This window comes from Sarcophilus harrisii, chromosome 5 (assembly GCF_902635505.1).
Source record: "Sarcophilus harrisii chromosome 5, mSarHar1.11, whole genome shotgun sequence".
Classification (NCBI taxonomy): domain Eukaryota; kingdom Metazoa; phylum Chordata; class Mammalia; order Dasyuromorphia; family Dasyuridae; genus Sarcophilus; species Sarcophilus harrisii.
Genome location: NC_045430.1, coordinates 58,994,380 through 59,017,689, shown reverse-complemented (window position 1 = coordinate 59,017,689; position 23,310 = coordinate 58,994,380). Strand labels below are relative to the sequence as shown.

Sequence of the window (23,310 nt, the reverse complement as noted above, 5' to 3'; positions counted from 1 at the left end):
GGGTTTTAAATTTAAAAATTAAAAAAACTAATCAAATGTTTAAGACAAAAATTATTTGTTACAAAAAACCAACAAAAATTGCAATTACTTTGAAAAATCAAATGGGGTTATAAATAAATTTTTGGGGGGGTTTTTTTTTCCCGGTTTTTTTCGGGATATATTCGTTCTTACGCCCATTAAAATGATTTTTGTCCTTTCTAATCCACCATAAATGGCAATCGTATTTTTAAATTATAAATATTCCCGTCCCTTATTTCCCACATATTTCTGTTAAAATTTCAGCCCTTTCTGAATTCCTTTTCTTTTAAAAAAAATTCCAAATTTTTCATAAAAAATTAGATTCTAATGGTGGGAATCCTTCAGTTTCATTTCTGCCACTACAAAAACTGCCAAAAATTTTTAATGGCCCCTTTTTTTTAAATTTGGTTAATCCCAGAGTAAACCTTATGGGTTAAGTTTATAACTTGACATATTCAAACTACCTCAAAATGGTTACTTCCAACCCAAAAATACCTGTGTTTTCCCCCCCAAAATTTCATTATTTTTTCCTTTCAGAATCAAGGGTTATGTTCATTTTTAACACCCATTAAAAATTGTTCATCTTTTTCTTTAAAAATTTTTAATTTCTTATCAGAATTTCTGTTCAAAATTGACCTTTTTAATTTTAGTGTTTTTTTAAAATTAGTTAATTTCAAATTTTAAAGGGCCTTTTCAGAAATCTTAAAAATATTTTCCCCTTATTTTTCCTTCAATCTTGCCATTATTTTGTTTTGTTAAAACTTAGTTTGGTTAATAAATTTTTTTTTATGTTATTCTTTCTTTGGCAAAAATTCCCTTCCCATCGAGATTTCCCTTTTTAATTTTTAATAAATTTTTTTTTAGGAAATTTCTTATTTTTATAGGGTTTATGGACAATGCTATTTCCATTTGTTTCAATTTTCCCAGTTTTTTACAAAATTAAGTTTTATCCCAAAAATTTTATTTTTTCAAAGACTAGGTTTTTTTTATATTTTTCCTTAACCCAATCTATTCCAAAATTCCTAATTTTCCTTAAATAAAAATTTTTAACTGCTGCCCTTTAAATTATTTGATCTGGTAATGACCATCTTTGTTTTTTTTAATTTTAAATTTTCCTTTTTTTTATTAAACTTTGTTTTTTTTTCCTTAAAATTTTTTGGGGGTTTAGGTTTAATTTTTAAATAATATTTTTTATTATTTTTGCCATCCAAAGTTTTAATTTTTTTTTTAACGTTAATTTTAAAATTTTAATTTTTTAAATTTTTTTCCCTTTTGGGTTTTCCTAAATTTTTTTATTTCAGGAATTATTTAAAATTTTTTGAATCTAGTTGGTTTTAGGAATAAAGAATGTAGATTATTTGGGTTTTTTTATAAAAACCCTTTCAAATTATTTTTCAATAATTTTACAGAAACTTATTTTTAATTTCCTTATTATCCAAAGGGTTTAATTTTCTTGCCATTCTTATTTTTAACTCTTTTAGTCTTATTTTCTCTTTTAATCAATTTAAATTAAGGTGATATGAACCTGTTTTGACTTATTTATTTTTCCCAAATTAATTTGATTTTTCTATTTTTTAAATAGATCTGGGGTTTTAAGGAAAACCATTTATTCCCAAGGTTTTAATGGTTTTGATTTTATCAAATCTTTTTTTCTTAAATACTATTTTTTTAATTTTTATTAACATGGCCAATTTTTTTATTTTTAATTTAAAGCCCTCATTCCTTATAAATCCTCTTGTTATGATTCGGTGTTTTAGTCTTTTTTCAATCTTATTTGTTTTAATAATTTTGGGAATTTTAAATTTTTTCTGTTTTTATGGTTTGGTTCATAAAGGTTTTTAAAGGGAATTAGGCCCTTTATTTATTTTTAAATAAAATTGATTTGGGGCCAATTGTTCTTTTGTTTGGAAATTCAATTTTAAATCCATTTGGTTGGGGATTTTTCTTAGGGAGGTTTTTTTTTTCTTTTCTTTTCTAAATCTTTCAAAAATTTACTTTTCCTCTTTAGTTGGGAAGTCTTTTTTTGGGGGTTAATTTTCAATTTTAAAATTTATTAAAAGGAAAAAAAATTTTTTATTTTTTTAATTTCCTCTTCTTGGTGGAAACCCCTTTTTCATTTTTAAGACTAAATTTCATTTTCCTCCCTCCTTTTTCAATCAGATTTACCAATTACTATTTTATTGGCTTTTTAAAACCAAATTTTTTTATTAATGTTTTTTTTTATTTTTAAATTTTTTTTTTTTTTTTAAATTTCCAATTTAGTATTTGATTGGGGTTTTAATTTGGTCTTGTTTTTTGTTTTTTTTTCCCAATTCATTAATTTTTTTCTTTTTACAAGGCCTCGGAATAAATTCCCCTTTTACCCCCCCACAAATTTTGGTATGATGTCTCATCATTGTCATTATCTTTGAAATTATTAATTGTATCTATAATTTCCTTCCCAATCATTCTTTAAGATAATTGTTTAGTTTCAATTACTTTTTTTATTTCCCAACTTTTTGTTGAATTAGTTTTATTGCATCATGATTGAAAAGAAAGATTTTATTTCTCTTTTTGAAATTTGAGGTCTTTATGTCCTAATATATGGTCAATTTTTGAATAGGTTCCATGAACTGCTGAGAAGAAAATTTATTCCTTCTTCCCATTCAATTTTCCAAAGATCCAACATACCTAATTTTTAATAATATTTACCTTTAATTTCTTTCTTATTTGTTTTGTGGTTTGTTTTGTCTAATTCTGAGAGTCAAGGTTGAGATCTCCTACATTAAGTTTTGTTGTTCTTTTTTTGCAACCTCTTAACTTCCTTTAGGAAGTTGAGTCCCATTGGTATATATGTTTAATATTGATATTGCTTCGTTGTTTATTAACCCTTTGGGGATGGGGTTCCTTCCTTATCTCTTTTTAATTAGATCAATTTTTACTTTTGCTTGATCTGAGATAAAGGATGGCTACCCTCTTTTTTGACTTTCACCAAGCATAATGATTTTGCTCCAGCCTTTTACTTTTACCTATATGTCCCCTGCTTTTGTGTTTTTGTAAACAAATATTGAAGGGTTCTGATTTTATCCAGTTCTATTCCTCCTCTTTAGGAGTTCATCCCATTTACATTTAGGTTAAATTACTAAATTTATTTCCTATCCTAATCCCCCAGATTGTGCTTTACTTATTCTTCCTCCCCAACCCTCTTTCCCCCTTTTTAAACTTTTCTTGTATCCGTCTTATCCTCTTTAATCCCTCCCTCCCCCTTTGAGTCTTTCCCCTTCCTTCCCTTATTACTCTTTTTCTTTTCCTTTTCCTCTCCCCCTTTTTAATGGGGGGAGAGAATTTTTCTAAAACAAATGTAATTATTTTTTCTTTGGAACTTGTAGAGTAAGATTCACAACCCTCTCCCAAATTCCCTCAGATATGATAAGTTTCCTTAGCCTCGGGGATGTGGTTTTCTTTTTACCTCCTTCCCACCTTATTCTGCCATCATCCCTTTTCCATATTTCCCCCTTTTTTGTTATTCATAATCAAATTATACATGTTTCTTTTGATATCCAACAGAAATACAATTTCAAGAGTTATTTTTTACTCTGCATCTCTTGAGTTCTATGGTTAGTCAAATTTTTTGTTTAGTTTGGTTTTCTTCAGAAACAAATGAATTCATTTTGTTTCATTAAATGTCCATCTTCTTCCCTGGAAGAAAATGCTCAAACTTAGCTGGGTGTTTATTTTGGTCATTCAAGTTCTTGTGTTTCGAATATCATTCATTCTTTTCCTTTAATTGGGGGCAGCCAGATCTTGGGTGATCCTTATTGGCACCTCGGTATTTAAATGGTTTTTTGGCGTTGTAAAATTTTTTCCTTAATCTTATAGTTCAAATTTTCCCAATATTCCTTGGGGTTTTTTATTTTAGGGTTTCTTTCAGAAGGGCTAATTTTTTCAAGCCTATTTTCCTTCTGATTCTATTACATCTGGGCAGTTCTCGATGATTTTTTAAAAAATATCTAGGCTCTTTTTTTTCATCATAGTTTTAGAAAGTCCAATAACCTCAGATTATCTTGATCTATTTTCCAAGTCTTCGTTTTTTGAAGTAGATAATTTGGTTTTTCATTTGTCATTTTTTTTGCTTTTGATGATTCTTGCTGTCTCAAGAATCATTAGTTTCAATTTGTTCGTTCTAATTTTAAAAATTATTTTTTCAATAGCTTTTTTTCTTTTTCTGTAATGTCCAATTGGTTTTTGAATGTATTGTTTTGGTCTTGGAATTTTTTTTTCACTAATTTTTTTTGTGAATTATTTTTCCAATTAGATCCATTTCTTGAGTTCTTTATTTTTCCAACAAATTTTGTTTCCTACTTCCTGGGAAATTTTTTCTTTTCAATTCGTATTTCAGGAAGTTGTTGCTCTTAAGGCTTTCTTTCCTTTCCCCATTTATCTTCTAATTCTTTTTGGACTTTTAATGGTCTCTTTATGAGGTATCATGTAAGGAGGACATTGATGCATGTTTGCTGTTTTGAGGTCTCTTCAGGTTTGTGACCTGCTCTTTTTCTGCATAGAAGTGTCGATTTTCTTTTCATCTTTTTATTATGTTTCCCTTTAGGGTGGGTCTCCTAGGCAAAGGGGTTACCAGCTTCCTCTGCAGAATAGGGAGAGATGTAAACTGATTTCCGGCTCCAAAGGTAGGGAATTAGAAGTTTTCCTTCCCCCCAAAGGAGGGATTCAGCACTGCCGAGCTTCAAACTGCTTAGAGGGTGGGGATTATCGATTGCCCTGGGCAGAACTTGGAAATGTCACCGCCCCAGGCCGGACCTCTTGGGGGACGGTATTAGCAGCTGACCAGACCCCACAAACTCTGCCCAGTGTTCCCGCCGTCAAACGGCCAAAACTCTAGGCCCAAGCCGGCTCCCCACTGCGCAGATTGGGTAACCGGGCTTCCCCCTGCCGTGCAGGATCACAACTCCCAAGGGAAAACCCTGCCGGGTTGGGGCTGCCATATGCTGAGATCTGGCCTTCACCCCTCGTTTGAGACTCCTCGAAACCCCCCCATTCCGATTCTGGCCCCGGAACCAACCTTTTTGGGAGACTGCAGATTTTCTTGGGGTGGGTTGTTCCTACTTCTTTTTTAAGTAGCAGTCAAGACTATTTTTGGGCTCATATATTATAAAGGGGAAAGAAAGAGAGAAAATCCTGTGTTTCTCCCATCTTGGCTCTGCCCCCCCCATAAGTAATATTAATGTGTAATCTCTTATATTCAAGACTATATCTGTTCAAGATTTCTGCTTATCATATACAGCTAGACCATGGTAAAAACTCTTGAGGATGCTATCTGTCTTAAACCCCTAGTCATCTCACAATTGGTTGACAATTCAATTCAACAAACATTTGTTGAGTACCTACTGTGTACAAAACACCTTCCTAGGCTCTAGTGGTGATAGCAAGCTTAGACTTCTGTGTTCATGAAACTTATGACATAGTAGGAATATAAAAAATATACACACAAATAATTAGAACACACACTATTAAATAGTATAGTGTAAGTACATTATAAAGTTACAAAAGAAAGTAATATGTGAGGTTTTAAAAGAAAGATCATTACTACCTCAGAAACATCAGAGAAAGCCTCAAAAAGAAGTGCTATCTGAATTGCGCTTCAAAGAATGGAGGGCATTGTAGGCACAAAGAATGGCATAAACAAAGATATGGAGGCAAAAAACACAAAACATATTTTGAGGGTTAGATAATGGGTCAGTTTGACTGTGGTATAAATTCCATGGAAGCCTTCAACTTTTTCTTTGGATCCATACCCAGTTCTCACTCATTGTTCCTCCATTGTCTGTTGGAGTAGAGATTATTGTAGAGATCCGGGCTCCTGCTTCTGATTCCCCATGGGCCCAAGAGGAAGCTCAGAACAAACTCTGGCAAAGGAATATCTCTTTCCAAAACAAAATTTGTATAGCCAGACCAAGGATATAGACCAATCCGCCTCTTGGCAGATGGGACTGGCATAAAAGATATTACCGTACCAGCATAGCTGACTCTCATCCTTGCCACTTTACTAAGCTCTGTCCATATAGGCTCTTTTTAGTTTTTTTGTTTGGTAGAATTAATTTTTTATTCATTAGAGTCTGATGCCATACCATACCTTAAGTCAGTGGTTCTCAAACTTTTGTTTTCAGTATCTTTATCCTATTAAAAATTATTGAGGATCTCTACAAAAAGTTTTTGTTTATCTGGATTATATTTATAGACATTTACCATATTGGAAATAAAAACTATTTTTGAATTTGTGGACCCTCTAAAAGGGTTTCAGAGATCCCCAGGATTCTCTAGACCATACTTTGAGAACCACTGCCTTAAGTGAATTAGAGGAAAACATTTCTTGTGTGTAGTGTTCTCACAACCCATGATATATATAACTAGAGTAAACATTATAATTTCTATTTTACAGATAAGGAAATAGAGACTCAGAAAGGTTGAAAGGGACTTCCTCTTGGTCATCAGCTAGGAAATGTCAGAGCCAGGGAATCCTTTTGACTAATTTTTTTTCTCTATCCATCTCTCTAAGCCTATCTAAGACAATACAATATCCCACTGAATCTGTTCCCTTTTCTGCTTTAGAAGGAAGGGCCTTACTTTTAGCTCCATTTGGTTTTCCCCACTCGACTTAAAGCTTCCTGCCAGTCTCTCTCCTAGCAATGTGCAGGCTAATCTAGCTGTGAGAGTAAAGGGATGGGAGTAATATCAATAATGCGGTGAAGTCATGCAAAGGAACAGACCACTGCTGAGATCCACAAAGTAATTGGGCAGAGGCAGGATCATGCCCACAAGGAATTGAAAGTTATTTTTACTACAGACAAATTACAATACACAAAAGCTTTCCATAGAAATTTAAAAATTGATTGCTTATTTTTGAGAGCTGACTAATGTTTCTTCATATTAGAACATCTTTTGAAGTCCATTATTACAGCCTGTATAGACCCAATAGATACATAAAGACTTCAGAAGTTAATAATAGGAAGATAGGAAATGAACCTCTGATTTCAATGATACAAGGAAGGTAAGAAAACTTCCTCCAGAAATGCAGGTGATTTATAAATTTAGGATTTTACACCCCTAAAGGATTGAGAAATTTGCCGGAGTCATATAGAGCTTGTATATATCAGAAGCATGACTTGAACTCTGGGCCTGGAGGCAATGAGATCTGAATTCAGATTGATCTCAGACACTTCCTACTTGTGTGATCCTGAACAAGTCAGCTTAACCTGTTTGCCTCAGTTTCCTTATTTGTAAAATGGGCTAAAGAAAGAGATATTAATTCACTCCATTATCTTTTTCAAGATAACTGCAAATATGGTCATGAAGAGTTGAGCATGACTAAATAGTAGTGTTTTCAACGGATTTTTATCCAGAACAATCACGTGAGTTAGGCTATTAGAAATAAAAACACAGTTGTCACCCATTAGGTGGGTTATTAGCTTTGTGGTTTCCCCAAAATAGCCACTCTTGCCTCCTACCTAAAATCAGTACCTGGTTGGAGGTGAGGGAGTAAAGTTGGAAGAGTGGGAAAAAGTGTCTTTGATTATGCCTAACTAAATTCCAAAATCAAATAAATATGCTTTTTGTTTTAAGCTTATCCCTTGGTTAGTATTCTCTTTTCAATTTTTTTTAATTTTTCAAATCATAAATACATTTAAAATTAATCTGTCCCTCTCATGGCCTCGAACTATTAAGTAAACTATGAATAAATAAAAAATTATTCCTTAATACATATCTCCATAGCCTGTAAAATATAAGTTCTCACACAAGTCATGTTCAAAAATGTGTGTTTTTCTGCATTTTGGCTTATCATTGCATTGATCAGTGCTGTAAAATCTTTCAAAGGTTATTTTTTCTTCTCTATAATATTTCTATTATTGTATGAATTGTTCTCCTAGCCCTGATCATTTCACTCTGCTTCAGTTCATAAAAAATCTTCCAAGTTATTTCCGAAATTATTCATTTCATCATTTCTTATGACATAAAAATATTCCATTATATTTATATAACATGATTTATTTAGTCATTCCTCAATAGAACACTCTCTTAGTTTCCAAATTGGGGCTACCTTGCTAGCATTCTCTATGCCTCATCTCTTCTCCATTAGTATGGCTGATTAAGAGTTGATTATACTATTTAAAAACACCCCCACAAATCTGTGATAGTTAATTATGGAGTTAAGAAGCAGGAATTGAGGTTTGTCAAAGGTTTCCAAAAGTACTTTTGTTAATAGCTTCTCACGCACAGTCTAATGCTTTGTTCCATCATTTCAGTCATGTCTTACTCTTTGTGACCCCAGATGGGATTTTCTTGGCAAGGACAGAGTGGTTTGTTGTTTCCTTTTCCAATTCATTTTACAGATGAAGAAACTGAGGCAAACAGGGAGAAGTGACTTGCCCAGAATCACATAGCTAGCATGTCTGAGGCCACATTTGAACTCAATTTCTCCTAAATCTAGGCCAGAATTCTATCAACTGTGCCATCTGTCTGTCCCATCTAATGCTAGAGATGTCTTTACAAAATAGAAATAAATTACACATCATTAATTGTTATATACAGTTAATCTGAATATCATAGGAAATGGGTGACAATTTTCAATCCTTATTTTCTCCTTTAGCAAAAAAGATAGTGGACTAAACTACAATGGAAGCCTTCAAAGGATGAACCCTGAGACTGAGAGAGACAGGCAAGATATAGACTTTCATCCAAAGTGCCAACTTGGAACCCTCAAGTCTCACCCCAAAACAAACATCATATTTAAGGATAATAGAGATATTGAATCATTTCATCATCCAACTTATGTCTCTTGTAAAAAGATAACTATTTTTTAAACAATTTGTCAGCTATGTGTTGTATATAGCTGTTTTTCAAGTATAAATATAGTGTCACTACAGAAAATGTTTTTCAATGGTCTTAGAGATAAAATACAAAATGGGAAATTTGTTTTTCTAGGGTTGCACTAAAGGTTCCATTTTCTCTATGAATTTCTAGGTGAAATTATGACTGTAATACAAGGGATTTACATAAGACTCTAAGAAGAATTATTTAATAATAATAGCTAGCATTTTATACACATGTACTTATAAATATTTGTATACCAACATATATTTATAAATTTAAGTTTTGCAAAACAATTTACAAATCGTATCTCATTCTAATATTACAACCATTCTGGGAAGTAGGTGATATTATCTCCATTTTACAAGTGAGGAAATTGAGGAAGAGAGAGATTAAATAATTTGGGCATATGGAATGGCTATGACTTCAGAAAATTAAGAAGGTGAGCAGTTCTTTCTATGGCAATATAGTGTAGTGCTATCATGTTTCTGAAGCAGGGGGATAGACAGCACGATCTGTGAAGATACCTTCCAGATCATTTGGTGGTAATATAATTAGGATCATTAGATAAAAGATTTAAAACTAGAAGGGACTTTAGAGGTTAATGCTCTTACAGATGGGGAAACTGAGAGCCCAAGAGATGAGAACTGCTCAAACTCATCCTAATTAGAAGCAACACTGGAGTAGAATTCCAAATAGATACTGATGCAGGACTTAGAGCTGCAATGGAGTCTAGAGTCTATCCAGCTCCCTCATGTTTTCAAATAAGAAATCTGAGGCCCAGGGAAGTAAAATAAATTGCCTAAGGATTGTGGTTGGTAAGCTGCAGAATCAAATCTGACACATTATCTATCCTTCATATACATAATACTCTTTCTTATGTAAGTATGTATCATTCCTCTGCTCATTGGCTCATTGGCTTCCAGTTGTAAGTTCAGACATTTTAACCTGGCATCCAAGGTTCTCCATTAAATATTAATCATCTTCCCAGTTTGATTCCAATCACATATTTGGTGTTCCATTCTGAATGGATCATTCTGTCCAGTGCTTTTGCAACTCTGCACTGTCATGCTGCCCCTTATACCTGGAATTTCCTCTATCTCTCTAGGCATTCTCAATTCCTATGCATTCCAGAAATTCTAATTCCAATCCACCTCACCCAAAAATCAATCTGCAGGGCTGATGATGCCCATCTCCAATAGACCAGACACTTCACTTTGCTTTGTAAAGTGGATGGTACAGTGGATAAATTGTTGGAATTAGAATAAGAAAGACTTTTCTTTGAAATGGCTTCAAATACTAATTAGCTCTATGGCCCTGGTCAAGTCACTGTTTCAGTTTCCTCATCTGTAAAATGGGGATAATGATACCTTTTACCACACCAGGTTGTTATGAGAATCAAATGAGGGAACATATGTAAAGTGCTTTATGAACTTTAACTTACTTATGTAAATGGTAGTTATAGTCCTTACCTCAAACTATAATTATCTAAGTAATTTTTTACCCATTCTCGGCTGCAAACCCCTAAAGCCAAGGATTAGGTCTTATCTCAGTTCTGTGTCTGCTCCAGAACCAAGCATACCTTAATAAACATGGGTTAAATAACTATGAAAAACTAGGCTATTTTGATCATTCCAATGATCCAAGGCAATTCCAAATAAAAAATGCTGTCCACCTAAGAAAGAAGTGAGGAACTCATACAAATTGAAATATATTTTCTTTCACTTTGTCGTATTCTCCTACTCCTATTCCCCAATATGGCTAATGTGTAAATATGCTTTAAGTGACTTCATATTTGTAACAGTTATTGTAGTTCTTGAATTTTCAATAGATAAGGGAAGAAAAGAGGAAGGGAAGGAAGAAGGCAATTTGGAATGACTGAAAATTTTTTAAAAGCTAAACTTTTAATATTTTAATATGATAAAATGCATAAAGGTTAAAACAAACATTGATTAAATTGAATGAACTGAATTACTTCAGAACTCTTGAGATATTTTCATGAACTCAAAAATGGAAGCAGATAGCATTTCTAGTTTATACTCAAAATTAAGCTAACTCATTTTTCTCTTTCTTCCTTCTCCAAGGTCATAAATTAACTAAAGCAGCAAGGCATCTTGAGAGAAAGCCAGGAGGTGGTATGCATTAAGCCAGTCAAACCATCAATCACCACTTCAGTCATCACCTCCCTTCAGACTGAGATGGAGAAAACCCAGGACCCTGAGCCTAAGAATCCTGGTAATAGTTGTGATCACTATACTACCAGCCCCATTTGTAGTCAGGGACTCCAAATCATCATTAGGAAGAATGATACTTAAGAAGAATAGACCCATCTTTCCTCCCATCACCAATACTGGGAACTAACCAGCTGCCATTGATGAGAAGATAAGTTCAAGAACCTTGGGAATAGCATCCATGTCCTCCCTTCCCTCTGAAGAGTAAAGAAAAATAAAATTCTCATCACCCAAATAAAGTTCTCATCTTGGCATTGTCAAATGGCTTAACATCAGAAATGGATATGGTTTTATCTCTGGGAATAACAATAAACAAGATGTATTGCCATCTGCTTTCCCACTGCACCCTAAGGACCGTGGAATCTTTCTATCTGATTGCATCTGAAACTCATCTATGTATTGTCTCCCTCCGTCCTTGAGAGAAGGGGCTCACAGTCTTGTTTTCCTATATGTATCCCCAGCATTTAGCATAGTGCTTTGCATATAGTAAGCTCTCAATGGATGCTTTTTCATTTATTCATTCATATAGGGAAGAGCAAACTTTACTCAGCTATCCTGACCCACATTATATCCTTTAATCCCCAGTTTTTTAAACTGTGGTTCATGACCACATATAGGGTTTTGTAACTGAATATTGGGGTTGCAAAATTATGATTTATTATCAGTAAATGTTTGATTCGTATACCTATTTTATATTTCTACATACCCAGGGTTGCATAAAACTTCTAGGGCAAAAAAGTGTCGCAACTGGAAAAAGTTTAAGAAATCTTATTTTAATCATCAGTATAGGTTGCTCCCAGACAAACTCTAGATCCCTTTGGGCTCCAAATCTGTGATTCCATGATACTCTAAATTCTAGAGCAGAGAATGATCATTTGCGGATATTTGTGGAAGAAGGTAGGGAAGAAGATACACTTTTTTTCTTCTTAGGAAATACTAATAATTTACATTTCTATAGTGCTTTAAGGTTTATATGGAACTTTTCTTATGGAAACTCTATAAGGTAGGCAGTGTAAATATTGTTATCCTTATCTTATAATTGTTCAGTGGGTAATTTACTTATGACCATATAGCTAGGAATTGAGCCTAGATTTTCTGATAGATCTTTGAATGTGTGTGTGTTTCCTACCATGCTCTATAGATGTCATCTTTTCTGTAAGAAGATGTCATTAGTGATCATAGGGATGGAGGATGCTGCCCCATAATATCATCAGTTTAACTCAAATCTCCCTGATAACAGGTTAACTCTCACTGGCTTCAGAAGCAGATCCTCTTACTTGCATGTCCTTCCTGGCAATGAAGCCTTTGCCCTCTGTGTCACAGGTCTGGAAGAACTCCTGAGCTTTCTTCAACATGTCCAGATGGCCTGGGTCTTGTCCTCTTGTCCCACTCCACTGCGCGTCATCCAGAAAATTGGGATTGGTCTCATTCCCCTGAAGTGCAAGTGTGGCTTTCCTGGATCCTCGAACTGCTCTCTTTTTAGGAGTAGCCATCAGATCACCATCCATGGTCCAGATCTGCTCCTGGACCTGAATGAAAAAAGACAAGAAAAAGTGAACTGAGAGGTAAAGGGGTGGGGGAGATAAGGAGGGAAGACTGAGAGAGGATGAGAATGAAGGGCAAAGCAATTTATCAATGGTCCCCCAACATCTCTCAATAACCATTTCTCTAATTAGCTCAGAAAAGGGTGAAGAAAAAATGACTTAAAAGTTTCTACCATGATGTCTTATAAAACTAGAGTATCCAATTGAAGGGGGAAGGAAGACATAGTATAATAATGAAAAGCTATTTCATATTGAAAGGTAGATGAAATGTCCTACTTCCAAATCTACTCACAAATCCAAATGAATCTTTCCTCAAAAAGTTCATAAACTATTAGAGCAGGAAGGAAACTTGGAAATCATTCAATCCAATTTTCTTCTTTCACATATAGGTAGTGACCTTTCCAAAGCTATGAAGAGCAGGAACTACTGAATCTCAAGATGGGAGTGTTATGCACCATGGAGGAGCTAGTACCTCTACTGTGGACAAGCCTTTTAATAAATGATTGTTTCTTTCCTTTCATGAAGAATAGCTTTTCCACTTCAGTGGTAATATCTCCCCCATGTATCAATTGCTTAATTAACACTTTTTTCCTTGCTATAGTCAGTGCTTTAGTCTCAGCATCTAGAAACATCAGAAAATGTCATTCTCAAAAATTGAAGCAAATGAAAATCAGCAAATAATGAATGAGATTAGCTGACCCTAAAAGTCACCCAGTTTAAGAGGTAATTTATAAGTGAACTGCTGATGAGATTAGGTTAGAATGATAAAATGTAAGAAATGGAAGGGAGATTATGTAATCATTTGTTGTTGTTGAACCACAAGAACAATCTCAAGAAAGTATAAAATAACAAGAAATCCCAGAACTGTTCAAAAGACAAATGAAATCCATAAGTCAAGAAAATAGGAAGGAAGAAATATTAGAATTGATAGCTTTCAAAGCAGAACAAGGAAAAAAAAACACAATTAGGCTGGTTCCAGTTCACCTGACCAAAAAAAAAAAAAAAGGAAATTTTCTCCAGTCTCAATTCATAAAATCAAGAAGTCTAACAGAGTAAAAACCTTATGAATTAGCCATGGGAAATGCAATACAGAATGATAACCCTGAATCAAAGAATGAAACCTCAGTATTCCTTCCCCATGAGCTTCCACTTTCTGTCAAGGAATATTGGTCATATTTACCAACATATTTACCAAGCAAGTTTATTGGGACATACTGAGGAATTTTTCTTCTGCTTAAGAATGAAAATAGTATTTATAATTGAAAGATAATTTAAAGGAAATGAAGTATTAATATTAAAAGAACACATGACTTCTATAAAAGAAAAACAAAAACAGGATGTATAGAGACAGGTATTGTTCATTCAATTATTCACTTGTATCTGACTCTGACCACATTTAGAATTTTTGTTGCTAAATTGTAGGTCAACCATTCTATCCTCTATACCACCTTGCTGCCCAGTTTTATCAATGCAAAATTATTAAATGCAATTCTAACAAAAAAATAAATATTTCCAAAAATAATTTACTATGAACAAGTTAGATTTTTCTCAGGATTCAAGAATAATTCAGAGTTGTGAAAATAGTAAAATTAATTTTATTAATATAAAATAACCATATGGTTATGTTAATAAATGCAGAGAAGACTTTTGATGAATCACTCATTTATGTCACCATCCTTAAAAATATAGACATTAAAAGCCATTTAAAAATATCTAAAACTAAAATCTATTATATGCAGTAAAGACTAGAATATTTCTCAGTACATGCTGTTGTAAAGCAAAGATACCTCTTGTCCTATAGGAGATAAATTTATCCCTATTTACAAAAGACTCCAATGAATTACTTTAAAAATCCCAAAAAGTCAGCAAAAGAACTATTGAGGCAGAAGCTTCAGAAAAATTTTAGCAGTATGAGATGATGAATAAAGTTTGGTGGATAAAAAGCTGCCCTTGAAACCATCTGGCTTCAAGACCTACTTGTAACAAACGCTAGCTGTGTAAAATCATGGACCAATTATGTGATTTCTCAAGTGCTTCAGCATCTCTTTAAACCATAAACTGCAAAGAAGATGCTATCCTGAATTGATAGAGGTAGCTGTTTCACCTAATAGTTCTCTGTCAATGAAATTACAGGTTCAGTGCTTAGGATAAAAAAGCAGGATACAAAAAAACAAAAAGCAGGATACAAAATTAATCCATAAAAAAAATTCCTTGGCATTTCTAGCAATAACAGAAATTATGAAAACATAATAGAAAGAAAAGTCTCATTCAAAATAACTTAAAAATGCATGAAGTATCTGGAAATTAATGTACTAAAACACACACACAACATGTGGATATGATTTTAAAACATTCTTTATAGACATAAAGGAAGATTTAAATAATTGGATGAATTTTCTTTGCTCATGGTTGAATCACAGCAATATAATAAAAATTACTAAACTATATAAATTAATATAGAGATTTCAAATCATTATATTATTGTGGATTACTTTACAATCTTTATGGAATAGACTATAAAAACAATAATCAGAAAAAACAGAACTCAACAGCCCAATATTTATTAAATAATAAAACATTAACCTACTTGAAGGACTTCCTAGTTGACAGGAATTGCTGGGAAGAAGGGAAAATAAAAAAATAAATAAATTTAGATCAGCATCTTACACCAAGTACCACAGTAAGTTCAAAATGAAGGAGTAACCTATCAAAGATAATATCCTATTTTAATATTTCAAGAAATGGGTTGGAGTATCTTCCATAATTATGAATCATCATAATATAGTAAATTTAGTGTGAAAAAGTACCTTATAATTTCCTCATTTTTACAGATTAGGGAACTAAGGATCAGAAAGATTAAGCAATTTGCTTATGGTCACTAATCCAGCAAATATCTGAGGTAAGATTCTAAACCTGACCCTAAATATCGTGCTCTATCTAGTTTTTGAAACTGGCAAGAGAAAAATTCTTTAATTTGGGCAGCTGAGCAGGAAAGTGGATAACATGCTGGACCTGGAGTCAGGAAGACTTATCTTTCTGAATTCAAAACTGTCCTTAGACAGTTATTAGCTGTGGGTTCTGGACAAGTCATTTGTTTGCCTCAGTTTTCTCATCTATAAAATGAGCTGGAGAAAGAATGGCAAAACCACTTTAGAATATTAGAATAAAACCCCAAATGTGGTCACAAAGAGTCAGATACAACTTAAACAGTTGAAAAACAAAAAGGTAAGACATTTTAACCAAAGGGAAAATAACTTTGATTACATGAAAATTAAAAGCTTTGGTATGAACAAAACAAATGCAGTTAGGCTAAAAAGAAAAATTGTTAATAAGGGAGGGAAGATATTATTTTTGTTAATGGTATTTTATTTTTCCAAATACATCTAAAGATAATTTCCAACAGTCATCTTTGCAAAACCTTTGCAAAACCCATTTTTATCAATATGGAATATATATATATATATATATATATATATGTATATATACACATATATACTATGCTTTGATCTATGTTTCGTCTCCATAGTTCTCCCTCTGGATATGGATGGCACTTTTCATCACGAATCTATTGGAACTGCCTTGAATCACATCACTGTTGAAAAGAGCCAAATCCATCACAATTGATCATTACATAATAGTGTTGTTCTCTTGGTACTGCTCACTTTACTTAGCATTGGCTCAGGTAAGTTTTTTCAGGTTTCTCTGAAAATGAGCCTGCTCATTATTTCTTATAGAATAATAATTTTCTATTACATTCATATACCATAACTTATTCAGTCATTCCTCACCTGAAGAGCATCCACTCAATTTCCAGTGAGAGGAGATATCTTTGCACCAGCATTGAACCATTATTCAATGAATAGTTGTCAAAAGATATAGAAAAAATTCTCGAGAAAAGAACTACCATCAACAATTCAAAGACTATTTCAAATGACTAATAATAAGAGAAATTAAAAGAATAGGCAATAATATTTTCACTACCTATTTCACAGGATTGTAGTGAAAAAGCACCAACTTCTCCATGCTTTCCTCTATCCTACTCCAACAATGACCCCCAAATTGTAAAGTAGACTTTAAGTCTTGCTTTTACTCCCTAAGTTAACCTAAATAAAAGAAAAAAAGAAAGATTTCTTTTGAAAATACTGAAACTCAAGAGTGTATACATCTAAGAAAATCTGAGAGTAGAGCAACGACTGACAAAGTAGTTTAGTTTGCTCTCCATATGCAATAAAGCAGACCCCATGGCACCCAGCTTGGTCTGTGGTTTCTGCTTTAACCTATAAAAACTGTGTTAAAAACCAAGAAGTGGAGAAAAAACAAAGAGCCAAAGTACTTACATTTTAGGATCAAAACAATAGGAAGTAATTCTTCTATGAGCTCTGGCTGAAGAATATCATATTCAGCAGTGCCTCAGGCTCAAATTTTGGCAAAGCTTCTACCTCAGAGATTTTTAATCTATATAAACAAATAGCTAGACAGATGGCATATCTACTAAAAGGGAAAGTTAGGGGACCTATTCCAAAGGCAAAGGGACATAAACTATGGTAAGGAAGAAACAGGAAATGCTTTTGTTCTATAACAATAATAACTCATGGTGATAGCTCTTTAAGGCTTACAAAATTTTTTCACCGCAACTCTACTAGATGATAGAGCAAATTATATTATTATCACTGTTTTGTAAGTGAGGAATACAAGGCATTTAAAGGTGAAACAATTTGACTATTATCACTAAATGTCATACTCAGTACTTAAATCCGGATCTCTTGACTCCAACTTCATTATTCTTTTTTCCCTTTTTCCTCTGTCTTTGACTAATATAAGAGATTTAAAATGACAATTGGGCAGCAATTGGTTGTGAAGTGAATAGAGTGCTGGACCTGGAGTTAGGAAAAACTGTGTTCAAATCTGGCCTAAGAAATGATGAGCAGGATGTTCTCAGGAAAACAAAAACAAAACACCTGGAAAGTTTTCCATGGGGAGTCGGGAGGCGGCAGCTAGGTGGCACAATGGATTGAGCACCAACCCTAAAGTCAGAAGGAATTGAGTTTCAATTGGTTTAGAATAACATTTTTTGTGTACCCGGCGGCAACCCCAATTGAGAAAAAAGAAAGAAAGGGGGGGGGGGGGGGGGGGGGGGGGGGAAAAAAGGAAGGAAGGAAGGAAGGAAGGAGGAAGGAAGGAAGGAAAGGAAGGAAGGAAGGAAGGAAAGGAAGGAAGGAAGGAAGGAAGGAAGGAAGGAAGGAAGGAAGGGGGAAAGGGGGGGGGGGGGGGGGAGAAGGAAGGAAGAAAGAAAGGAAGGAAGGAAGGAAGGAAAGGAAGGAAAGAAGGGGAGGGAGGAAGGGAGGAAAGGAAGGAAAGGGAGGGAGGGAGGGACGGAGGGAGGAAGGGAGGGAAAGAGGAAGGGAGGGAGGGAGGGAGGAAGGAAGGGAAGAAGGAAGGAAGGAAGGAGAAAGAAGAAAAAAAGAAAGTCCTCCATGAACAAAGTGAAATATACTGTATACAAAGTAATAGCAATGTTCTATAATGATTTTGCTATTTATTCTCAGCAGTAGAATCATCCACAATTACTCTGAAGGACTATGATGAAAAATTCTATCCATACCAGAGAAAGAATTGATCAAGTCTGAATATAGATTGAAGAATTCTTTATTACTCTGTCTCTCTCTCTCTCTCTCTCTCTTTTTCTCTCTCTCTCTCTGTCTGTCTCTCTCTCTCTCTCTCTCTCTGTCTCTCTGTTTCTGTCTCTCTCTGTCTCTCTCTTTTCAATTTAATTTTTCTTAAGGGTTTTTATTTTCATTAGGGTGGGAGATCTATATTTTCTTTCACAACATAACTTTTATGGAAATGTTTTTGCATAACTTTACATATGGTTTCTTAATTGTGGGTGGTGATAAGGGAGAGAAACTAGAACTCAAAAATCTTAAAAACAAATGTAAAAAAATTGTTTTCAATGTAACTGGGGGAAAATATTACATAAATAAATTTTAAAAATAAAAATAAATATGACCTCAGGCACTTACCAGCCATGAGACCCTGGACAAGTCACTTAACCCTGCCTCAGTTTCCTCATCAGTAAAATGTAAATTAGTAAAAAAAAATTTAATGGCAAACTACTCCAGTATCTCTGCCAAGAAATCTTTAAATGGGCCACAAATGAAATTAAGAATTTTAATATTAGAGATTCTTTAAAGCAGGAAGCTCTTTCAGAGACTACAAATTACCCTACTGTATCCTAGGCCCTTCCCAAAATCATTCCAAACAGATGAATAATAAACTATCATAAATTTCCAAGATTTTGGAAAATTTATTAATAATTTTTGCTTATTAAGCTGCTGCCATATTAATAAAGCTGCTATTAATAAAGGAAGGAAGAAAGGAAGAAAGAAACTTTATTTTATATTATTATTATATTTTTATTAATATAAATGTATTTATTAATAAATTCCTGCTTTATTAATAATTCCTGCAAACCTCGATTCTTCTAAAGTAAAACATTATGAAGTGGTTCCCCCAATCAACATGAAACAACCCACAATAAAGTAGCCTACTAGCCATTCTGATAGATCCAATTCAGGAAATGCCGCTCTGAAATCTGACCAGATAAATCAACCTGTACTGTCTACTTTGAGTGGATATTCTAACATCCACCAATAAGTCTCTTGCCTCCTCCTATGCCAGTCTAACACAAGCAGGGTATTGTTTCTCTGTCCTGATTCTCATCTTCCTACCACCTAAACTTATCTCATCACCAAACCCAAAGCCTCCTCACTTAACTGGTAAAAATCAAATCAAAATCATACCTCAAGGCACAGAAGATTCCTTGTTTATTAATATGAGTTCATTAATCAACCCTTCAATACCAGTTAAGCACCTCAGTATCAGCCATTTTGCTATCTAGTCACATAGACTAGTCCAATCTAGATTCCCAAGCTCCCTCCAAAAAATCAAATTGAAACCTGGGACATAGCTAAGAGCTTACTTTGTGTATGTATCACAATCTATTGTTGCATGACTAGCAACTTCTTTCTTCTTGCTCTCTAATTTATAATGTAAAACTGCCTAGGAAGTTAATACTCTATTCCTTTACTATCACTCCTCACTCACTTACTTTCATTCACTCATTCACTTCATCCTCATGCTTCTGACCCTATTTAGTTTCTCCTTCCCTTTCCACTATGCTTTGGGAACCCCCATTCTACTTTTTAAAAACTCCACTTTATATTAGACTTCATCTTCTTTCCTTCAATCTTCTGTTGTCACAAAACCTGACCATTCACCTTCAATACTGAATGCACTTGTTCTCAGACTCCTCCTTCCCCAAGGAAGTGGGACTGTAGAAAAACGTGAATAAGTTTAAGAGTCAGCTCTTTCTCCAAAGCTGATTTGTTATACCTTCCCCTCAGATTTGCAAACATCTTCCTCACTCAGTTATTTCTTTGGATAAAAGAGATAAATTCCTAAACTGATAAAATGTTTAAATCAGAAGGCATTTTAAGCCCATGTAAGTACCCAGAGGTAGCTGGTGGTTCAGTCCATATATACACTGATATAAGAATAGACAGTTGATCCTTGATCCTCACTGTCAATGTCAGACCCTTTCCATCACCAAATTTTCTTCCTGTAACTTTTATTCTAGGAATAACACTATTCAGAACCTAGTGACAGTTATTTCCCACTTTCTAGATAGATTTTCCCCTCTTTCTCAAGGAAATTTAGTACCTAGCTCATAATATTCTTCATTACAAAAACTGCTCTTATAATTGGGACATCAAGACATACATCAAACTAAAATGAGAACTTGGAGACATCTGCATATAATTACACCCTTCCCCTAGGATATCAAGTCCTTTACCAGTTTACCAAAGGTACTATTTTTGGTATATGGTGCAATGGAGGTGGAGAAGAGGAGCAGGGTGGCTTTGTTTCCCAGTAAGAAGATTTTCTCTGGTAATAGAATTCAAAACTAATGTTGCCTATTATGTTCTACCTCTCCCCAGCCTCACCAAATATTCCTACTACCCATCCCCCAACATACACATAAACAAGGGAGTCTTGGTTTGATTTTGAATCCCAGCTCTGCTCCTTCCTAGCTCTGTGATCTTAGGCAAGCCAATATTTCTAACTCAATCTCAGTTTCATCATCTGAAAAATGAGGATGGACAAAATACTGCAGGTTATTATCTCCATTTTATAGATAAGGAAGCTAAGTAAGAGAGAAATTAAGTGACTCATCATCACATTGAAATGACAAAGGCAGGATTTTGAATCCAGTTCCCTCTTCACTTCATAAAAAGATTAAGAAAAGAAAATAATCATTTATATGCCACCTACTATATGCTGGGTGATGCCCACAATAATCCTGGGATGTAGGTGCTACTATTTTTTCTCCATTTTACAGTTGGGGAAACTGAGGCAAACTAAGTTAAGTGACTTGCCCAGTCACAAGCTGGTAAGTATCTGAAGCCATATTTGAACTCAAACCATGCTGAATCCAAGCCCAGCATTCAATCTATCCACTGAGCCATCATGTGCCTTTGGGAACTTACATAGACCTAAAATGACTTCTGATTCAAATATTTTTATCAGTTTATGAATTTCTCTCCTTTCTCCAAAGAAATAATTAATGAGGGCAGTGGTTTGCAGGGGAGAACTTACCAAATCTGCTTTGGAGAAAGCAAAGGAGAAACTTTGGAGAAAGTTAAACTTTTCCAGGTTTTTCTTACAGTCCTTCTAGTTCCCAGAAAAAGGAAAGGGAGAAAGTTTCAATCTTGTCACCACACAGTTTTTTACACAATCGATTCCACCTAAATCCTTCCTTCTGTGAATTAGGTCAAGTTTCTTGAGTTAGTCCATAGAGAGGTAGAAGGCAGCTAGCTACACACTCCAGCCTAATGTATCCAGTTTCATGTTAAATGACCTTGATAACACTTAGAGGACTTGATGTGATTACTGCCTGAATTCCAGTAATAATTAGTGGTTTGTAAACTACTTTGAAGATAAAAGGCATTTCATAAGAGCTCTATGTCTTGTTATGATTAGCTTTCAATATTTCTTTGCTGGTGCTGATGAGCACATCAAAGAGAATATAGCCCCAGCATGATGCTCAATCATTAATTAGGTACATTCCATATTAAAGGGGGAAAACTGCTGCTTTAGTTAGAAACATTAAAACACAAAAACATCTGTTTGGCCCAGTATGAACAGGTTCTTTTTAAACACATTGCTAGTAAGATCACCATCTAGGAAAGGAATGAGAAGGGCCCATGACACATAGTTCTATAGGGAATAGTCAGATCAAGAATAATGTATATTTCCCAGAAAGTTGGAGTAAGATGTGACAACCCTTTACAGATGAGGAACCTAAGCCCTGTTGAGAAACTACCAAGTGATGAAGGCAGAATCCAAAGCTCTGGTCATTTTGCTTCTTAATTCAGAGTTCTTTCTACTATATCACATAATTTCTGAGCTTGGTCTCAGAACTCTACTAATACCAACAAATCATACTTAAATAAGATTAGAGCATTCCCTCACAATAAGTAAAAAGTATATGTATATAATCCACATTTTAGAAGAAAGAAAACTGAGAAGTTAGGTGGTTTTCCCTTAGTCATACAAAAAATAGGTATTTGAAATAGAATTCTAATTCATGTTTCTTGACTCCAAAAAGTGTTCATCAGCATCCTTTGAGGGATAATTTATTCCCATTTTACAGAAGATGGAAGGAAGTTATTAAACTAAGGTCACATGATAATTTAGACTGAAGCTGAGGAGAAGCTAAGTTTCCATGGTTTTAACCATGCTGGGCCCATTATTCCTGTTCTGAAAAATAACTGAATCAGGTCTTAAAGAATTCACATTATGAGCAAAAAATAACTAAATAGCAACTAAATGTTGGCATTGTGTTATTTATGTTAAAGTCTAGTGTTAATATGTTCTGTTTTATATTAATATATATTCTGTGTCTCCATCATGATCGTGAAATTCTAAGGCAAACAAGAGCTTTACCTTTCAAATTCATACAGAATTTGATGCAGATCCATGATATTCAATCAATTACTAGATGATTTTTCAATGTCACTTTCCAGTAAAGAATTCTCCAAGTCTTCTCCCAACCAAGAAAATCAATAACACATCTTAAAAATCCAAGAATCTCTCTTACTCATCACGTTTCACCTTCAGAACATAAACTTATTACAAAAAAAAATTAGCAAAGTGAGGTAAACAATGGTGTAGAATCCATTGTAAGTTTGCAACCATCATCTAGTTCAAGGATTTTTAATTTAAATTTTTTTGTTATGGACTGCTTTGGCAATTTAGTAAAGTTTATGGACCTTTACTCAGAATAATGTTTTTAAAAGGAAAAAACAAAATAGTCAACAAACATTTATTAAACATCTATTATGTGTCAAACAAAAAGAAGCAAAAGATAGTTGCTGACTTAAGGAACTCACAATCCAATGGAGGAGACAACAAGAAAACAAATAGGAATAAACAAACTATATAAAGAATAAGCATCCCAGTAAGGATGATGCAGCCAGCTAGACCGGCAGGGCAGCATTAAGAAGCTAGGGTGCTTAAGACCCCAGACTATGGCAAATCATAAACTAGGTTTTTTGTCAAATTTCTCTAGGATCTCACAGTCTAGAATATGCCAAAAA

At 34.0% G+C, this 23,310-nt stretch overlaps 1 protein-coding gene across 3 annotated transcripts in view; it reads right to left on the bottom strand.

The window, feature by feature from the left end:
• CRACR2A (calcium release activated channel regulator 2A) overlaps positions 1-23,310 on the bottom strand; it is a 301,039-nt gene that overhangs the window by 141,129 nt on the left and 136,600 nt on the right. For 2 of the 3 annotated variants that reach the window (XM_031939179.1, XM_012550790.3), the window contains exon 3: positions 12,386-12,637. In XM_031939179.1, coding sequence (XP_031795039.1) covers positions 12,386-12,616 — 231 coding nt within the window. In that variant the 5' untranslated portion in view covers positions 12,617-12,637. Of the gene's footprint in view, positions 1-12,385; positions 12,638-15,239; positions 15,269-23,310 lie in introns of all 3 variants that reach the window. The other variant, XM_031939181.1, reaches the window with a different exon arrangement.